The 19,002-nt window shown below is 35.1% G+C and overlaps 2 protein-coding genes across 2 annotated transcripts; both read right to left on the bottom strand.

Annotated features, from left to right (window-relative positions):
- Positions 1-295: 295 nt before the first annotated feature.
- On the bottom strand, positions 296-10,290 carry LOC111983948 (probable terpene synthase 9). Its single transcript, XM_024015591.2, has 7 exons — positions 10,048-10,290; positions 9,696-9,942; positions 5,408-5,780; positions 5,107-5,325; positions 4,808-4,946; positions 714-962; positions 296-607 (listed from the first exon to the last, which is right to left on the bottom strand). Exons 1-7 carry the CDS (start codon positions 10,288-10,290, stop codon positions 296-298), a joined length of 1,782 nt encoding a protein of 593 aa, XP_023871359.2.
- A 7,477-nt stretch (positions 10,291-17,767) lies between these two features.
- Positions 17,768-18,733, bottom strand: LOC111993839 (uncharacterized). The gene has a single exon (XM_065782716.1). It carries the CDS (start codon positions 18,731-18,733, stop codon positions 17,768-17,770), a length of 966 nt encoding a protein of 321 aa, XP_065638788.1.
- Between the last annotated feature and the right edge of the window lie 269 nt (positions 18,734-19,002).

The raw sequence follows: 19,002 nt of genomic DNA, 5'->3' as shown, positions 1-19,002 counted from the left end.
ACGTAACATTTATTTAATATATTTTGTTCACAAAAATACTAGTAAGCATGTTAGTAATACCTTGCCTAATAATTGAGTAGAATTTGGCTAGAGCGGTGAAATTGTTCATGATCTGCAAGCCAATGCCAATGTGATAGACTATGACAGAGGTTAAAGAATCTTTAAACATTAGTTTTCCCGATCTGTCTTATAGCCTTGGAACAAGAAGTCACATAGTGCCACCTACTAAAATCTTCCAATGGAAAAACTATAGCCCATGAAGCCTACAAGAGATACGCATGTTGGATCTTCATAATCAAATCGTACTACAAGTTTCTTCAATAGGGATTGCTTTAACAATTAAGGAGGTTAAATGGTCTTTAATGGCTCCAGTCGATGTTCCGATTCCATCTCCATGTTGGTAGATGCACTGAGCAGTTCGGGCCATGTTTAGTGACATATTTACCATTGATCTTGGCAACGAATTTTTGGCACTCTCTTTGTTCAATTTTTTCCATGAATAGTTGATTAATTCCTTTACGCACTGTTTTGCTTGTGCTTCGGTTATGCCTTCTCGTACCATGTAGCAATGGATGGATTTTGCCACATCACCTCTCTTGCTCTCAGCCTTTGGATAAAAGAAACAGAGAATTAGTACATTAATACTTATTATGCTAAAAATTAAATAGTAATATTTGACTAGCTTAAATTGCAAATATTTGTACCAAGCATACCTCTGAAGTCCCTAAATCATCACTAAGTCGAGTAATGATTGATGACCAATATATTATCTCTGTGCCATTCTTGAAACAATCAATAGAATTTTTTGTTAAGGTGCAACCAAGCAGAATATAGGCATGAAACATGGCTGCAGGACCACCCACTGAAACACAAGAATTTTCCAGGTACTCGCCCACTGTAGGGATGTATCCATTGTAAAACCACTTTGCTTCTGCTAAATGTGATCTGCAAAGAGTTGCCCACTGCAATAAAAATAATGCACGCCAATCAGACATTAATTATGAGAAATGTGTTTTTTTTTTTCAATGGTAGAGTTACAACATAGGGCCAAACCGCATTGATCATACCCACACAATGGCTTTTAAGGATTAACGTAATTTTTTAACCCTTTTTTTTAGTTAGATAGAGGGGACTTCGTTGTTTTACATAATAATAAATATAGTGAGACAAAAAAATTTCTAACTTGTGTCACACCTCACAATAGTTGATGCAATCTAATTTGATTAAGGTATAAAAAGAGAGTTAGTAATTGACTCATGAAAATGATATTATTCCAATCAATCTTTAAAATAGGAGAAAAATTGAGATTTTAAAAAATTGTACACAAAAATTAAAAATTTAGCTTATAAATTGATGTCAAACTCACCTAAATCTCACCAAATCTCACAACTATAAAAACCTCTCTCTAAAATCATCTCTCTTTGTTAAGAAAAAGGATGAGAAGAAGATTACCAAGAGTGTTTCAGGTTCAAGGAAGGCAAGGCTGAACAAAAGCAAGAACTTGAAGAAGGATCAAAACGGCACGAAGACAGTAAGGCTGAAGTTCAAGAAGGGCCAAAACGACATAAAAGGGCTTGAAGGAAGAGTGACGTCATTTAATGAAATGGCAAAGTTTTGGATTGAACAATTATAGAAGCTACTTGTAGTTTTGAAAGCTTGAGTGAGGCATGTGAGTGTCACGTGAGTGTAAATGTATTCATTCAGTTAGGATTAGGACACTTGTCATAATTTTGTTGGTTGCGTATTTCACGGTTAGTTAGTTAGTTTCCTGCCTTTTTCTCTTGTAGTTAGTTACTCTGTTTTCGTTGTATATAAACGCAGAGTGTGTATTTTGGTAGCAGTTGTATTCATTTTCTCAGATTGAGCAATGAAAGCATTTTTCTCTCATCTTGAATTCCCTTAGTTTCTCTAGAATCTTCTTTCAATTTCTAGTTTTAATACTCTTCAATACCCAGATTTGATTTTCTTATAATTTTGATCATATTCTTCACCAACTAACAAACTTCCCTTGCTTCTTCATGGTGTCTCTCTGTCTTCAGCTATAAATTAATGAGCAACCTTTTGATAAGTATCTATTTAGACAGATGATTTTCTTTTTTTCTTTTTCTTTTTTTCCTACTTTCTTCTTCTTCTTTTCCCCCCTTTGTTTTGATCAAACTATATTTCAAATTTAGTTATTTTTCTCTGCAGGAAAAGTTAATAACTAGGCCAAAACAACATTAAAGTCATTTTTATGATCACTTCAAGTGACAATTCTTGGGTTTTAAGTTGATCTCGCTGCTTGAAAAGATGAGTCCCATGTTTTAATATTTAATTGGAACTCGACTCTTGAAAAGACAAAGATCCAGGTAGACCAAAAATTTTAAAATGGCGGCATCAACTTCAGTTAGTTGAACGCGTGCTTAAAGAACCCATCTCTTTAAGAGATGAGTAGGGACTAGTCTCTTGAAGAAAATCCACATAGGTTATTTCCTTAAATAAGTGTTAGACAGTGCTATTTTACTTAGTATTTTTTTTTTACTTGTATTATTAAGATTATTAAGAAAAACAATGTCCAAACATTTCTCTTCAATTAAAATTTCAAAGTATTGAGAACTGGGCTTTGATAGTCTCACGCTCCCCTTATACACTATTTGTACCCAACATGTGTCAACATATGTTAAACGTGGACAATCTTAACAGACGTGAATTTCTAGTGTTTAAGTGTGGACATTATCGGTCTTTTTGTGAACAATTTATTTCCGGTAACTTATCATATATATATATAAAGCAAAAATTATATGAAAATCCAGTTAAATCTCAAATTAGATTATAATTTTATGTCATGTGTTGCATCTAATTTTCTTAATTTTAATGCAACTATTTACTATACTACAAAAATCGAGGTGTCAATTTAATTTCTTAATTTTTTATGCTAAATGAGTTAGAGTTTCAATTTGGTTTACTCCCCGCTTAAAAGGTGGGTTTTATAGCCCCTAATGAGGAAGTGCCACATCAGCAATTTAGAGAAAACCAAATACACCCCACCACACAAAATCATAAACCACTAAAAACTCCAGACTATAGAGTCCTCTCTCTCTCTCTCTCTCTCTCTCTCAACTTCATTTTCCTTCCATGGCCGCCACCAATCTCTACCCTTTCTCATCCTCTCTCTCAAAACCCAGCCCTCTCCCAATAACTCACCACAAACCCACCTCTCTCTCTCCCTTCCAAAATCCTTAAAAGCCCTTCATGTCATAGTCAAGAGGCTGTCAACACCTCTAACGCCTCTGGCGACATTGTCGAAATCGAAGAAATCCGCTGAAGCTGGTGTAAAATCTTCAACAAATTTCTCTTTACTCATTTTACAAATCTGATGTAAGTAGTTTCATATTCTTGCAAAACCCATTTACACCCTTCATCTTTACTGTTCAAAGAGTAGTAACAAGTACAACTTCAACAAATTCATCTCTAGCTACACTAACTGTAAACTGAAGAGTGCTTCATTCACCCAAAAAACAAAAAACCCAGAAAAGAGGAGCTTCAAGTAAATCTAAAAACAAAGTGTTGGTTTGTTAAAATTGAACGGTTTTGGGAAATGGGTTTTGATAAAGGAAGAAAATTACAGGAATAGATGACTCCTTAATGCTATGTTTGGAAGTTTTGAGAGAAAGGAGAGTAGAGGGGAGTAGAGAGAAGGAGAGTAGTGGAGAGGAGAGTAGAGGGGAATGGTTATCCTCCACCTTGTTTGGATGTTTTTAAAATTAAGTAAGGGGGAGGGGAATAATTAGTCTTTTCATTTGTAATTTTGTTAATATGGTAAGGATAAATTTGATAATTCATTTGGTCAAGCATTTCTATGCTCCACTCTCCTTCCAAATCTCTCCAATTTAGGGGAATTAAAAATGAGAGGTTGGAAGTAGTTCAAACCCCTCCTAGTCCCTCCAAATCCCTCTCCCTCATTCCTTAAAAAACATCCAAAAAAGGTATTTAAATCACTCTCCCTCCTTCTACTCTACTCTCTTTCCTTCCCCTAACATCCAAACATAGCATAGGTCTGGTAGTGTTGCCAGAAGATTCCTAGCTCAACGGCATCAATGGCTTCTTGAATCGGTGGCATGCAGGGAGGAAGCCTGGGATTTTGAGAATTTGATTTTCTAAAGATAGTATTCAAAAAGAGGGTTGATTGTGTGTGGTAGTGTTAATCTTTTATTTGTAAAAATTTGACGTGGCAAACTACAATTGAATGGTGTAATCTGATTTGAATTTATTCTCAATGAGTTATTATGTGAGAAAATCATAGAATCAAAATTAATTAACCTTAATAAAATTACCTTCATTGATTCATTTTTCTTATATTATTATTATTATTATTATTATTATTATTATAGTAATTGAATAAATTAAAATTGTTTCATGAATAACAATTTAAATGATTTTTTTTCATTTGTTTCAAATAAACTTATATTTATTTTATTATTAGTAATTTTATATTTCCAAATATACAAACACCATATATGAATTTGATAAAATTTTAATACTTTTTTTTTTTTTGAGAAGTTATGCTTATTTGTAAATGTAACTCATCTATATACATGAGATTATAAGCTAGTTTGTATAACGTGAGACAAAAATAAAAAAATAAAAAAATAAAAAATAAAAACTAGTTTATTTGCAAAAAATTAAAAGTTAAAATATAACTAAACTAAAAAAAACAAAACAAAAAAATGCTGTACTAAAACTAGCCCATAATTTGTACAGAGTGTACATATCAAAGGAGTGTAAGAGAACGTGAAACAATAGTTTTTTCCTTGTAGAATTAGCTTACCTCTTCAATAAGATAGGTCAGAATATTCAAGCCATGATCTTTGATGACATCACCAGCCATTTCATTAGCTAAGTTAAGAATAGCAACATAGCAAATCTTCATGTATTCGGGTAGGTCCTCCATTGCCTTCATTTCCCACCTGCGAAAAATATAATAAAGGAGAAAAAAACACAGATAAAAGGAACAATGTTTATCATCAAAGTGACAGTTAGGAAATTCTGAAAAGATAAAAAAAATGGGTGATGATTAGGAAAAGATAAAATAAAGTAGTATCCTTGATGATCATGTTTCTATGATACCGTTTCACTGCATCGGTGAAGCATTCAAGCTCATCTAGCAATCCATATACATCATACATGTCATCAATAACTAGTAATATGCATACAAATTTGGTGAGGCCTATCCTGCACTTGGAGAACTGGGGCTCAAAAATGATACCCACAGCCCACATATAATTCTCCATCACTCGGTCCCTTGAAAAAGTCAGCTTATCTTTAAAACCCAAGTCTCTCCACCACCTGATGAATCAAATTTGAAACATGTTAATCTTATTGCAAGTTTCCATTAAAGCATTTATATATGAAGCAAAGTAAGCCCGACCTTTCTAACTCCTTGAGTTCTTGTTGATACACGGATTGCACTAAATTGTAATCCAACTTAGCCAGCTCAAGTAAGGTCAAGTTCTTTGTATTGTCCTTTTGATAGACATCAATAAATTTCCGAGCTTCAACTCTAGGCATCCTCCAATATAAGGGGATTTCCAGTGACTGTTTCACTTTCTTAGCTGAATTACTGTCCAATTTTTCCATTAATAAGTTCAGGTTTTTGATACTAAAATCCCTGGCTTCTTCCAATATATTTTCTCCATGCATTCTAAGGTGCGAGGCTTCATACAAACTCAAAAGTCCCTCCACATCCCTGCTTAAGCTGTCTATGAATCTCCCATCTCTGCTTCTGAATTTCTCAAACACATCTGTTTCCCACCATCATGCACCCAGAAATGAATTGTTTAAAGTCCCTTCAAACAAAATCAAGATACACACATATATTAAAGACCTTTCCTTCTTCATGATCCCCAAAGTGATGAGTAATAGATTACTTTTGGCATTTGGCACTTGGATTGTTTTGTTCTTCGTTCTTGTCTTTTTTTTTTTTTTTTTTGAAAAAATCAAATACCCTTGAATTTTTAATTTAATTTCTTTAAATCAAATTTAATGATTTTATTTTATTTTATCATTTTTGTCTTTCCATGTTGAATGTTTTCTTGATCAAATCACTCCAAATATATATATATTTTTTTAACCTACTATATTAGTATTTTTTGTCCGTTTGGTTAGATGAAAACGGGAGATGGAAAATGGATGTAGAAAAATGAGGTCGTGTGGTCTTTTACAGCTTGACCCACCAAAATCCATCATTCCAAATTAGGAGGAAAAGTGGAAGAAAAAATTTATAAGACATTAAATTTACGTTTTATCTATTTTAATTATAATCTTTATATCCCTTCTTGTTGTGATAAGGGTATAACAATAAATTTATTTAGATTATATTTATATCTTTTTATTTTTCTATCCTCAATCAAAGTAACCAAAAATATATGAGAGAAAACTGAAATATTTTTTGTCATCTACTTTTCTATCCTCTAACTTATCATGCAATTTTTTTTAGCCAACAAGGCTAATAAAGAGAACCTCAAATCAAATAAAAAGGAACTAGTGTTTTTATAAGAGTACCATAGTAATTGACTTTTGAGCATTTGTGCTTAGAAATATATAATCTTGTTAAAATAAAAAATAAAAAATAATAAAAATGAATCTTAGTAGAGATGTAAAGTATGGAAGTTAGATTGTATCAAATATATAAATTTTTATAATTATTTTAATGATTCTTTAACACTCGTTCCGTTTCACAATGCCTTCTCACTGATTTAGTTAAGATTCCAAATTTAAGAACCCTGCATATATGGTTAGATTCTAGGAGAAAGCACATTATGTCTAAGGGGAGCAATAGTCCCCCTAGAATTTTCTTTCAAAACAAAAATTATATTTGTGTATTTAATATCTAAATATTTCAAACTTTAGATTACAAAATTTATGACCTAAAACTGATATTAAAAAAAAAAAAAAACTAAAAACACATAGGCAAAATTTCCATTTTGGTCTTTACATTTTGGAGACACTTTCAATTTAGTTTTCACTTTTTCCAAACAGTCAATTTGGTCTTTTTTTTTTTTTTTTTAACTTGTTGTCAAGTTAGTACCTACCAATAACTTATGAAAAAATGCTTACGTGACAAATGATTTGCTTTATTGACACACTTAAAGCTTATGTGGCAAAAACATAATATAAAATTTTATTTGACAATTTAAAAAATGCAACATTAGAATTTAAATGAAAAAATATCAATTTCTCAATTTTAAAGAAAGGAAAAAAAGAATTTAAAATATGAAAGAGAAATTATGGGAAAGAGAGTTTCTCATTTCTCATATCTTCCTCTCTACAACATTTTCCATAGATCGATTATTATTGGTAACAAATACACTGATAAATTAAGTATCTTGGTCTCAATCTTCCTCTCTCGTTTAACTTGCTCTCAATTTTCTTCTCTCATTTCTCATATCTTCATTTCCAGAACATGTTTATTTCCTTTCTCTCTGTGATATCAAATTTGAAATTTAAATTTGAAGAAGTAAAATTGATCTTCTTCGACACCATAGCCACTCTGACACAATCACTCTTGCCCCAACCAACCATGTGCAATGGGGGCTCTGCGGCTAACAAAGGATGCTACAGAGGCTCGGGGGTTGCTACAATTGCACAAGGCAACAGTGATGCAAGGTTGGGTCCTTGCCTGTTGGGCTTGAGATGAGGAGATGTGGATTAGAGGGTAATTGGATCAGTTTTTTTTTTTTTTTTTTTGGGAGCTAGTGGCCATGGATAGGGGCTATAGTGGATTTGGGTTTAGTGGTGGTGCTGGAATTGAAAGTCAGCGTTGGGGTTGTGATGAATTTGGGTTTAGCTTGAACTTGGGGATTTTGGCTAAAATTTGTGGAATTAATTTGATCTTTTTTTATTGTTAAAGTAAGATTCGTTGTAGTTCAAAGTCAAATCGAAGGTTAGAAACAAATTTTTTTTTTTTGATGTGAACTACGACAATTGTATTAAGAAGAAGAAAATAGTACATCAGAGGACACTAAATGCTCCACAAAAGGAGGACAAGTGCCTAACCACATGACAGACTCAGGTAAGGATTTTAGCATGCTGGGCTAACCCATGTGCTACTTTATTGCCACACAACAGAAAAAGAGCAATGTGTATATATATATATATATGTGTGTGTGTGTGTGTTAATCTACTGTTGTTGAACTAGATTATATTTGGTTACCAAGAAATTTCAAAAAATAAATAAAAGCGAAATTATGTTTGGTTAAAAAAAAAATTGTAGGAAAATTAAAAGAAAAAAAAAAGAAATGGAAAAAAAATGGTAAAGAAAAGAAAATATTTTTAAAATCTGATGTGACATTAGTTTTTGCCATTTTTGCTAATGTGTCTACTAAAATTTACACACGTCAACTTCTCATTTAATATGTTAATATTAGGCATGCCAACAATGCAAATTGTTGGCCAAATAGGCATTTCTTGTTAGTGAGTAGATGGTAGGGCCTAACTTGACAGCAAATTAAAAATAATAGGACCAAATTAATTGCTTGGAAAAAGTGAGAACCAAATTGAAAGTGAACCCAAAATGGTAATTTCCCCAAAAATAAAGTGGTGACTTGAACCATAAGTGTTTGGTATTACAATTTACTTCTTTGATGTTTAGAATCCAATGTTAGAGTGTTAACATTGATGGTGCTAAAAAGCCAAATTGTTATTTTTAGCACCACAAACCACAAAAACTAAGCTACATCAATGGTGTTATTGTTAAAAAATTTAACAAAATTACTATAGTAGACTATCATCTTTCATAGACTACTGTAGCAACAAAGTTGTAAAATATATATATATATATATATATATATATATATTCGGTGTGTTCCTTTCTTTTATTATTATACATTTTCTCTCTCTCTTCTTTGACTGATCCTCTCATCTTCACTGTCACCCCAATCTCTCCTCTCTCCTCTCTTCTCTCTCCAGTGGTTTTGGCAGTGGGTGTCAATCCGATGGTTTGTGATGGTGGATGGTAGTGGGTGGTTCTTAGCTTTTTTTCTTTTCTTTTCTTTTCTTTTTGGGGGGTTTTTTTTGCTTTTTTTTTTTTTTTTTCTTCCATGATGGTTTCTTCTTCGTTGGTTTTGTGGTGGTGGTGCCATGATGGTGGCTATGGGTTGAAGAGAGGGAGAAGATAGAGAGAGGGAGAAGAAGAGAGGGTCGTGGGTTTGGCTAGTGGCTAAGGGAGGGAGAAGATAGTGAGACAGAGAAGAGAGAGAGAAAATAATAAATAAATGAATAGTATTTAGTTGTGTTGTGAAAAATAAGAGTATTGATGTATGGTGAGTTGTGAAATGGTAAGTTAATTAAAATAAATAAGGTGGCTTTTTTAGGTACTGAAAACTAATTTCTTTAGCTCCATTAATACTAATACTCTTAGAAATTTGCCACTTTGAATTTTGAGTCATGTCACTCTATCCATGTCCATTTAAAGGATTGTTGTATGCTTTTTATTTTTATTTTCAAATTTTATCTCTTTTTCTTTTTTCTACTTAGTAACACTAATTGATTTTTTTTAGTACCAAAAAAAAAAAAAAAAATTGGCCCTTTAGTGATAAATACTTTGATATTCAATTTTCTAAGGTTTTTATAATTTACCCAAAAATATTCATGTTTTGGCCCCAACAAATCCTCACTCCTTATTCCCTAGTTACATGAATGACGGTATGTAATATCACCTGAGCTAACTGGGAAACCTCGTTCTCTTAGAATCCGAAAATGCAATGCGGCTGTGTAAAGATCGCTAGTAACATCTGGACGTTGAAATTTCAAAACCTCTTCTATCTCTTGCTCAAAGTGGTAAGCCACTCCTAGCCGCTGCATTGAATCTATAAGCCTCAGTAAGACGCTTTGGTCTTTTGTGGAATTCAACAAAGTTTTAACGTCTTTCTTCAACCCCTCAAGCCGAGTGGCATGGATCTCATACTGCAACACAACACAACCAAATATTCACTATAGTAAATATAAATAATTAGTGCATATATGTGTCATAATAAATGTGGAAAAGTGTTGTATAGTAAGTGGACTTACCGAGAAGGGAGTGGTAAAGGACTCAATGAGTTTCTGATCCCAAATACTTGGGTGATAATTAGCTGATCGTCGTTGGTTCACTTGTGTTTCATTGAACTTTGCTGAGACGATAATGAAGGAGGGTAATACCGATAGGCATTGCTTGCCTCTTTTCGTATGTTTCCTTGTTAGTGCAGTTGCATTTCTTTGGTGATTTAATGTAGCAAGACATGAGGGAAAGGAATGAGGAATTCGTACTTCCATCAAGAAGACTCAAGAGGGTGCTGCTTTTTTTCTTTTTTGGGGGGCAAGAGAGGGCTTTGCTTCCTTGAAATTGAACAGATGATAGATTATATAAAGAAAACTTCAGGAGAGCACCTTTTATATAAAGACAGGTTTTTTTTTTTTTTTGGTACTAGGTGTCCAGGACTTTGTCCCAACTAATTTTGGGAGTGCTCCTGCCTTAAACGAGTTAGGTAACTACTTAAAGCCCCTAAATTGAAAAAAGCTTTTGAATTTTAACCAATTAGGTTAGTTTTTTATTAAAAAAACCAAAAAGATTAATTCTATAAAATCTATTCAAAGAACTAAAAACAAAAAACAAAAAGGTTAATTCTATAAAATGTATTAATTAAACTCCAAATTATACCCAATGCACAAGGAAAAAAAATGTCAAAGAAGGGAAAATGGGGAAAGAAGGCCTTCATTTAGGAGTAATAAATTATACCGAAAAGATTAACATATACTAAAAAAAATTATAAAAAATTGAAAATATTATTTGTCTCTGTGACCTCTTTCTATACTCCCAAAAAAAAAACCTCAACCCTATATCGTCGGAACAAATTGCTTTTTCTTTTAATCTTTCTTTGTATTTATTGATTCTGCTATGCATCGGATTCTCTGTTCCAGCCATTCTCTTCAGGTTTGAGGTTTGCCTTGAAAAAATTTATCACTGTTGTGTTTGTTACTTTAATTTTAACTTGTTTGATTTTTTCTATTTGTGTTGGCGTTGCATTGCCTTGACTAGTTTTGGTGTTTCAGCTTTGCTGGTGTTGTATTGCATTTTACATTTATGTGGCAATAGGGACCGAAATATGTGGATCCACACAAACCACGCCCACTTCCTTTTATTTATTTATTTATTTTGGTTCAAGTGAAATATGTGGCTGTTTATAATGCATCTCTCTCTCTCTCTCAAATAATATGATACCCATTACCCACTTACTTCGTTGATAGTACTGTGAGAGATTGTGCCCCTGGACCATTTGAATTCATTGTTTAGACCAAACTCACGTTGGAGTCATGTCAGTGTCTCTCATAATAGAGGTGCAATTGATTATACATTTCCCCTTAGATCAAATGTTTTACAAAGAATTCACCATTTATTTAATTCTTAGAAATATAAGAAACCAAAATTGAAAAATTAATCATTTTATTAATTGAGAATATTGTACATCAATTTTGAACATAATTAAAATTTACATGGCTTTGATCCTAAATACAATCTAGGAAAACTTAATGGCTTTGTTTTCTAGTTACATTATAAGAATTGAAAATTACATGGATAAGAACTAATCTAAAACCCTTCATCTAAGTTTAGAGACTAGGTTACAAGATAAGAAGGTGTTAGGCATCACCTTGGCAATGAAACCGGTCTTTTAGACTATGATAACCAATGATCAAATGTGTGTGATCATTGCCCAGTGTTAGGGTAGACTACTTGCTTGAATGCGTGTGATCAAATGTGTGTGAATGTGATAAATTCTAAATCCATTTATTCATCCTCACATTTCGATTGAAAAATAAATTATAGTGAATGTGTATGAATGGTGACATCCTAGATTCAAGCATTTGAGAATATTATGGAATTAATATGTTTTTCATATTTCAGATATCAATATCAAAGCTAGTGTTATATATGAACATGTAAAAAACAACCAAAAACAAGTTAAGAACATATATGAACAACATTCAAGCATATTCAAGGAATTTAAATAGCCTGCTTTGATCCTAAATTAATATCATAATCATTAAAAAAAAAAAAGTTCATGGATTAGATAACACCTACATGCAATATCCATACGATGAGAGAAGAGACTTTTTATGGTGGTCCTAAGGAGGAGGGAGTGCTCACTCAATACCTTGGGTCTAAGAGAACTTGACCTTTTATCTATTTTCAAAGTTACGTTTTGGTTCCTGATTAAAACTCAAAAATGTGGGCTAATTAAATTGGAATTTTGAATTGTGACTATTTTTATTTAATATTTACATATTTTTTTATTTCATATTTTTTGGATTTATATTTGTCAATTCCTTTCTCTACAAAGATGAGGTGGGTTCTTTCAAAATCCTTGAGAGCTCTTTCTCTCTCTGTAAATGGCAAACAAGAAATTAGGGTTTCTTGACTATAAAAGAAGAGGATTATGGGGGCATAAAGGGAGGGGAGGCATGTACTACTACAGAAAGAAGGAGCACCAAATGGTAAGACCTTTATTTTATTCTGCACTTTTATTTAATTGCTTTTTTGAAATTTAATAATTTGTTTAATTATTATCATTGAAATTACTTTTTTACCCCAACAATAACAACCCGTAACAACCTGCTGTATAGGAAATGTTGTGGACATAGCATTTCTCTATTTACCATAAAGATTAACATAGATTAAAAAAACATTATAAAAATAGAAAATTTTATTGCTCTTTGTGACCTCTCTCTACCAAAAAAAAAAAAAAAAATCAAAACATTAAGTCCCCCACCAAAAAAAAAAAAAAAAATTGTCCCCAAGACAAAGACTTAGTCATTAAGGTTTTTTTTTTTTTTTTTTTTTTAATTTTTTTTTTTATTGTTGTTAGGGAATGTAAGATGTTCTTTTCTCGATCAATGAATATTCTTCTTTTGTCTCCATTGTCTTCATTACATATACTGTCAGGTTTACTGTCATTGCAGATAATCTTCAATTGTTGCTACTTTACCTTGAGCAGAGTTAATAACAATAATCTGCTAATGATGCAAGTAATTCAACTAAATACTAACAAAAGCTGGTTCTTATAAAAATTAATAATAAACTTAGCAAATAATGAAAGGGGAAGATGCTTTTTTACATTTTTCAACAATCAATGAATCATTAAGGACCTTATCTTATATGGAGTTATTAATCTAAGGATTAGGTTATCATTTTAGACACATTTTGGTACTGAGTGGGATATAGACACAGATTATTGGATGATAATCTTACCCAAGTACTTGGTCCGAATGACCTTATATGAATTGGGCTCTGTCTAACATTTACAAAGAATGCCACTGAGTGTTAATTTCACCCAAGTGTGTGGTCCGAAAGGTCTAACATGATTTAGGATCTGTTGAAACTCTTATAAAGAATGCCAGTGTATTAATTTCCAAAAAGCATATGGTCCAAGGACTTCAGGCACGACTGAGTTTAAGTTTAAACACTTATATAAATTATAATGGGGTGTTAACCAACTCATATCATCTGGTCCGAGGACTTCAGGCACGACTGAGTTTAAGTTTAAACACTTATATAAATTGTAATAGAGTATTAACCAACTCATATCATTTGGTCCGAGGAATTCAGGCATGACTGAGTTTAAGTTTAAACACTTATATAAGTTGTAATGGACAGAAAATATACAACCTTTATGTAATAGATAAACATATTGATAGAGAAAAAACTTGTTAATAATAATACCTTTTAAAGCCCCTGAAGTAATACGATACGGTCCTTCCCAATTGGGTACTAATTTTTCCTATGCTAGGTTCTTTGAAGCGCCCATAACTTTTCTTAACACTAGATCACCAGGCATTAATGGTCTCAACTTCACGTTAGCATCATAACCCTGTTTAAGCTTATGTTGATAATATGCTAAATGGACCATTGCATTTTCCCTCCTCTCTTCAATCAGGTCCAAATTCTTCTTTAGTTGCCCAATATTGCTACTCGGATTGAAAGAACTGGTTCTCAACGTTGGGAAACCAGTCTCCAAAGGGATAACAGCCTCAGCTCCATAAGTCATTAAGAAGAGAGTCTTTCCAGTAGACCTACGAGGCGTAGTCCTATACGTACAGAGAAAATGTGGCAGTTCTTACACTCATTTGTCCTTCGCATTATCTAGCATTTTCTTTAATCCATTTACTATGACCTTGTTAATAATCTCTGCTTGTCCATTCCCTTGGGGATAAGTAGGGGTAGAATATCTATTCGTGATCCCCAATTTGCAGCAATAACTTCTGAACACTTTGCTATCAAACTGAAGGCCATTATTCGAGATAAGGGTATGAGGAATCCCAAATCGAGTGACAATGTTCCTCCAGAAAAATCTCTTAGCATCCACATCTCTGATGTTTGCTAAAGGTTCAGTTTTGACCCATTTGGTAAAATAGTCTGTGCCGACCAGCAGATATCTCTTGTTTCCTACTACTTTGGAGAATGGACCCACAATGTTTAAGCCCTATTGAGCGAATGGCCATAGGCTGGACAATGGATTAAGGATTCCCCCCGGTTGGTGTATGTTTGGTGCAAACCATTAGCACTGATCCCATTTTTTCACATATTCGTGGGCCTCCCTTTGCATACTTGGCCACCAATAACCTTGGGTGATGGCTCTATGTGCCAAGGATTTATCTCCAGTATGGCTTCCGTAAATTCCTTCATGTAGCTCCTTGAGGAGTGATTTAGTTGTCTCAGGATGTACACACAATAAATATGGTCCTAAAAAGGAACGTTTGTATAATTTCTGGTTCTTGGACAGCCAAAACCAAGTAGCCTTTCTCCGTACTTTGTCAACTTCTGACTTTTCTTCAGGCAGAGTATCTTCCTTCAAGAATTGAATTATAGGGTCCATCTAATTAGGCCCTGCTCTGATCTGGTGGACTTGGACTGTCTCTCTTCTCATCTCCACAGGTTTGTACAAATCCTCTACGAGGATAACCCGAGGCAGATTCTATGCCAAGGTGGTCGTAAGTGTGGCTAGGGAATCAGCATGTGTGTTTCCACTTTTGGGGATGTGCAGCAAGTTGAAAGATTCAAACTCTGATTGCAGGCATCTAACTTGACTCAAGTACCCCTACATTCTTTCATCTTTCGCCTCGAATTCTCCTTTTACTTGGTTGACGACTAACCTTGAGTCCAAGAACATCTCCACTGCCTTTCCACCCATTTTTTGAACCATGGTTATTCCCATCAGTAGAGCTTCATATTCGGCTTCATTATTTGTAGCCGAGAAGTCTAGCCTCAATGACTTTTCAATGGTGATTTTCTCAGGGGATACTAGCACTAACCTCACTCCAGAGCCCTTATGATTCGCTGCACCATCCATGTACACTTCCCAGGATAAGGGACCTCGTTGGGAAATCATGCCAACCGATTTTTCATCCATGGTCCGTGCCATCGTTATTTCTTCTAAATAGGGTTCAGTAAACTCGGCCACCAGATCCGCAAGGACCTAGCCCTTGATGGAGGTGCACGACATGTATTTGATGTCAAAAGCTCCTAAAACCGTGCCCCATTTAGCGATCCTTCTAGTGTAATCAGCACTTTGTAGTATAGCTTTAAGTGGAAGCTGGGTGAGGATGACGACTGTATGTGCTTGGAAGTAATGGGGCAATTTTTGTGTGCCATGTACTATTGCTAAGATGGCTTTCTCCAGTGGAAGATAGCGAACCTTGGCCTCATGCAGCGACTTGCTCACATAATAAATTGGTCGTTGTACACCGCGATCAACTCCTATCAATACCAAACTTACAGCGTAAGGGGTCACAACGATGTAAGCAAATTGGACTTCATCTGATTCGGGACTAGACATGATAGGTGGCCAAGCGAGATATTCTTTAAGTTGTTGGAAAGTTAAGGCACATTCTTCAGTCTATTCAAACCTTTTCCACTTGTTGATCAACAAAAAAGAAAGGTCTGCATCTATTTGCTGATCGAGAGATAAATCGATTCAAGGTAGCGGCCATTCCAGTCAGTTTCTGAACTTCTTTAGGATTCTGAGGTGGTTGCAAATTGCTAATAGCCTTTATCTGGTTGGGGCTGACCTCAATCCCCCTGTGAGTTACCATATAGCCCAAGAATTTGCCTAATCCCATGCCGAACGAGCACTTGGAAGCATTTAGACACAGCTTATATTTTCTAAGAACTTCAAAGATGTTTCCAAGGTCTTCCACATGCTCAGAAACTATCTTACTTTTCACTACTATGTCATCGATGTAGACTTTAATATTCTTACCTAACTGTGGCTTAAACATCCTCGTTATCATTCTTTGGTAGGTAGATTCCGCATTTTTCAAACCAAATGGCATCACCTTGTAGTGGTAGTTTTCAATAGAGGTTACAAAAGCAGTCTTCTCCTGATCATCTAGCGCTAATGGTATTTGGTGATACCCTTGAAAGGCGTCCAGGAAGCTCATCTGACGATGGCCTACAGTTGCATTCACTAACTGATCTATTTTAGGCATAGGGAATGGATCTTTCGGGCAAGCCTTATTCAAGTCTGTGAAATCTACGCACACTCGCTACTTCCCACTCTTCTTTTTCACCAATACAGCATTAGCTAACCATTCAGGATAAAAAAACTTTCTTAATAGCTCCAACCTACTTGAGCTTCATTACTTCCTCTCGTACTACGTTAGAGTGTTCCTTAGATAGGCGTTGAGGAGGCTATTTCTTAGGGGTAACCAATGGGTTGACATTCAAACGGTGACAAATGAATTCTAGATCCACTCTTGGGACTTTGTAAGCATTTCAGGCAAACATATCTACATTTCTCTTAAGAAATTCTAGTAACACCTCTCTCTCTTGAATGGGTATTTGAGACCCAACCTGAAAGAAATTTTCAGGATCATCGCTAATAACAACTTATTAAATCTTCGCATTTCGCCCTCTCAGCTGAGTCATCGATGGGCAAAGTCAAAGATTTTAACTGCTATAAATCCTTTCTAGCAGAAGTCGAGGACTCAGTCTCAGGTTTATGTTGGATGGCAGCCACTAAGCACTGTTTAGCCACAGATTGATCTCCCAAAACCTCCTTAACTTGGCCTTCAGATGGATATTTAACCTTCTGGTGTAGAGTAAAAGAAACAGCCCCTAGTGTATGAAGCCAGGGTCTCGCTATAATTGCTATGTAGGGTGAGTATGCGTCCACAACAATGAAATCAACCTTTACTACTTTTGGACTAGTTTGCACATGTAGTCAGATTTGGCCCTTTGAGATGACGACCTTCCTATCGAAACACACCAGGGGAGAGCTATAGAGCGTTAAGTCCTCGGGTTTTAAATTCAGCCCTTTGTATAAGTCATGATACATTATCTCGGCCTCACTGCCTTGGTCTACCATCACCCTCTTCACATCATATCCCCCAATCCTGAGGGTAACCACCAGGGCATAATCGTAGGGCTATATGGTTCCAATTTTATCCTCATCTGAGAAGCCTAAAACAGGTTGAATTTCCATTCTACTTCTCTTCATATCTTGATTAGCGTCCTCCGCGAATAGCCGAGCCACAGACATTACTCTAGAAGGACAGGATCCAGTTCTCCCTGGTGTAGCGAAGATGACATTTATTGTTCTCAGGGGGGTTTGGAAAAATCAATTTTATGATATTTTGAGCTTGCCTGGCCGTTCGGACCATTGGAATGGTGTAAAAGTTGTTTTAATTTACCCTCATGAACAAGTTGGTCTAGGTGATCCCACAGACTCCTACAATCCTTTGTAATGTGTCCATGATCTTAATGGTATTGGCAATATAGGTTGTGATTGCGCCTTTTAGGGTTTCCCACTATTTTATTTGGCCGTTTAAAGAATGGCTCGTTCTTGATCTTCTCCAGAACTTGATGCACCGGCTTTTGGGACACGACATTGACTGCTTGAAGATTCGCTGATCCTGATTGCCCAACAAAATCCCTACATGGTTTGTTATTACTATACCGATCCGACCTAAAATCCCTTCTCTCTTGAGGGATAACCTTATCCTTTCCTTTCCCTTGCTGCTGATTTTCTTCAACTCTTTTATACTTATCAATTCGATTCATGAGCTGACGCACGTTAGTAACGGGCTTACCAGTCAAGGATTTTCTTAAACTGTGTTCAGCTGGAAGGCCGAGCTTAAAAGTACTGATGGCCATGTCATCGAAATCATCTTCAATCTTGTTGAACATTTCCCAATATCTGTCGGAGTATGTTTTAAGATTCTCCCCCTTTTGCATACTCAAGGATAGGAGGGAAGCCAACGACTGAGGAACTCTTTTGCAAGTCACGAACCGAGAGCCAAATGCTTGAGTAAGCTCATGAAAGGAGTTTACGGACTCTACCTTTAGGTCATCAAACCATCTTATCGTGATGGGTCCGAGACTGGATGGAAAGACTTTGCACATCAAGGCCTCGTCCTTAGAGTGGACAGCCATTCTCTGGTTGAAATGGATCACATGCTCAACAGGATCTATTCGTCCATTGTAAATGGTGAATGTTGACTGATGAAAATGCCGAGGAAGTCTTGCCCCCTCAATCTTATGCGTGAAAGGTGACTTAGAGATTTGGTTTAAGGCTCTACTCATAGCATCGTTTAATACGCCCCTATGTGGCGGGCTTCTAAACCACCACTCATGATGGTGCTCATCTTCGTAGGAGAAGGATTCACTGGGTGGAGTTTGAGACCTCCGCCTGTAATTAATGTCCTTTTTGTCATCAGAAGACATGACAGAGTTTGGAGAAGCTTGTCTCTTCCTTGCATGGCATAACTTTCTTTTTAACTAATCGATCTCCAATTGCATGATCTTGTTGTTCTTTGCATTGGAGATATGGCTTCCACCTCGAGGTTGGCTCCTATTTGTATGTGCAGGGTGGACACTTCTTTTGCGATCACCTCTCTACTCGAGGTTAAAAAAGGGTCACCATGTTGAGATTGATTCTCTCGACTCTGTTTGTTGTGGACTCGGTTCTGCCATAATTGACTGTTGCTTTCACT

The sequence above is a fragment of the Quercus suber genome, unplaced genomic scaffold (genome assembly GCF_002906115.3).
Source record: "Quercus suber isolate HL8 unplaced genomic scaffold, Cork oak 2.0 scaffold_311, whole genome shotgun sequence".
Taxonomy (NCBI): Eukaryota; Viridiplantae; Streptophyta; class Magnoliopsida; order Fagales; family Fagaceae; genus Quercus; species Quercus suber.
Note: the sequence above shows the minus strand (reverse complement) of the source record. Positions and strands in the feature narration are given on the sequence as shown.

What these genes read in the sequence shown, in the direction of transcription:
- LOC111993839 (XM_065782716.1), bottom strand. Translation starts at nt 18,733, where the DNA reads ATGTCTTCTGATGACAAAAAGGACATTAATTACAGGCGGAGGTCTCAA.
- LOC111983948 (XM_024015591.2), bottom strand. Translation starts at nt 10,290, where the DNA reads ATGGAAGTACGAATTCCTCATTCCTTTCCCTCATGTCTTGCTACATTA. An exon ending in GAACTCAAGGAGTTAGAAAG is followed by an intron (nt 5,326 to 5,407) that starts GTCGGGCTTACT and finishes TTGATTCATCAG; the next exon opens with GTGGTGGAGAGACTTGGGTT. An exon ending in ATGATTTAGGGACTTCAGAG is followed by an intron (nt 608 to 713) that starts GTATGCTTGGTA and finishes TTTTATCCAAAG; the next exon opens with GCTGAGAGCAAGAGAGGTGA.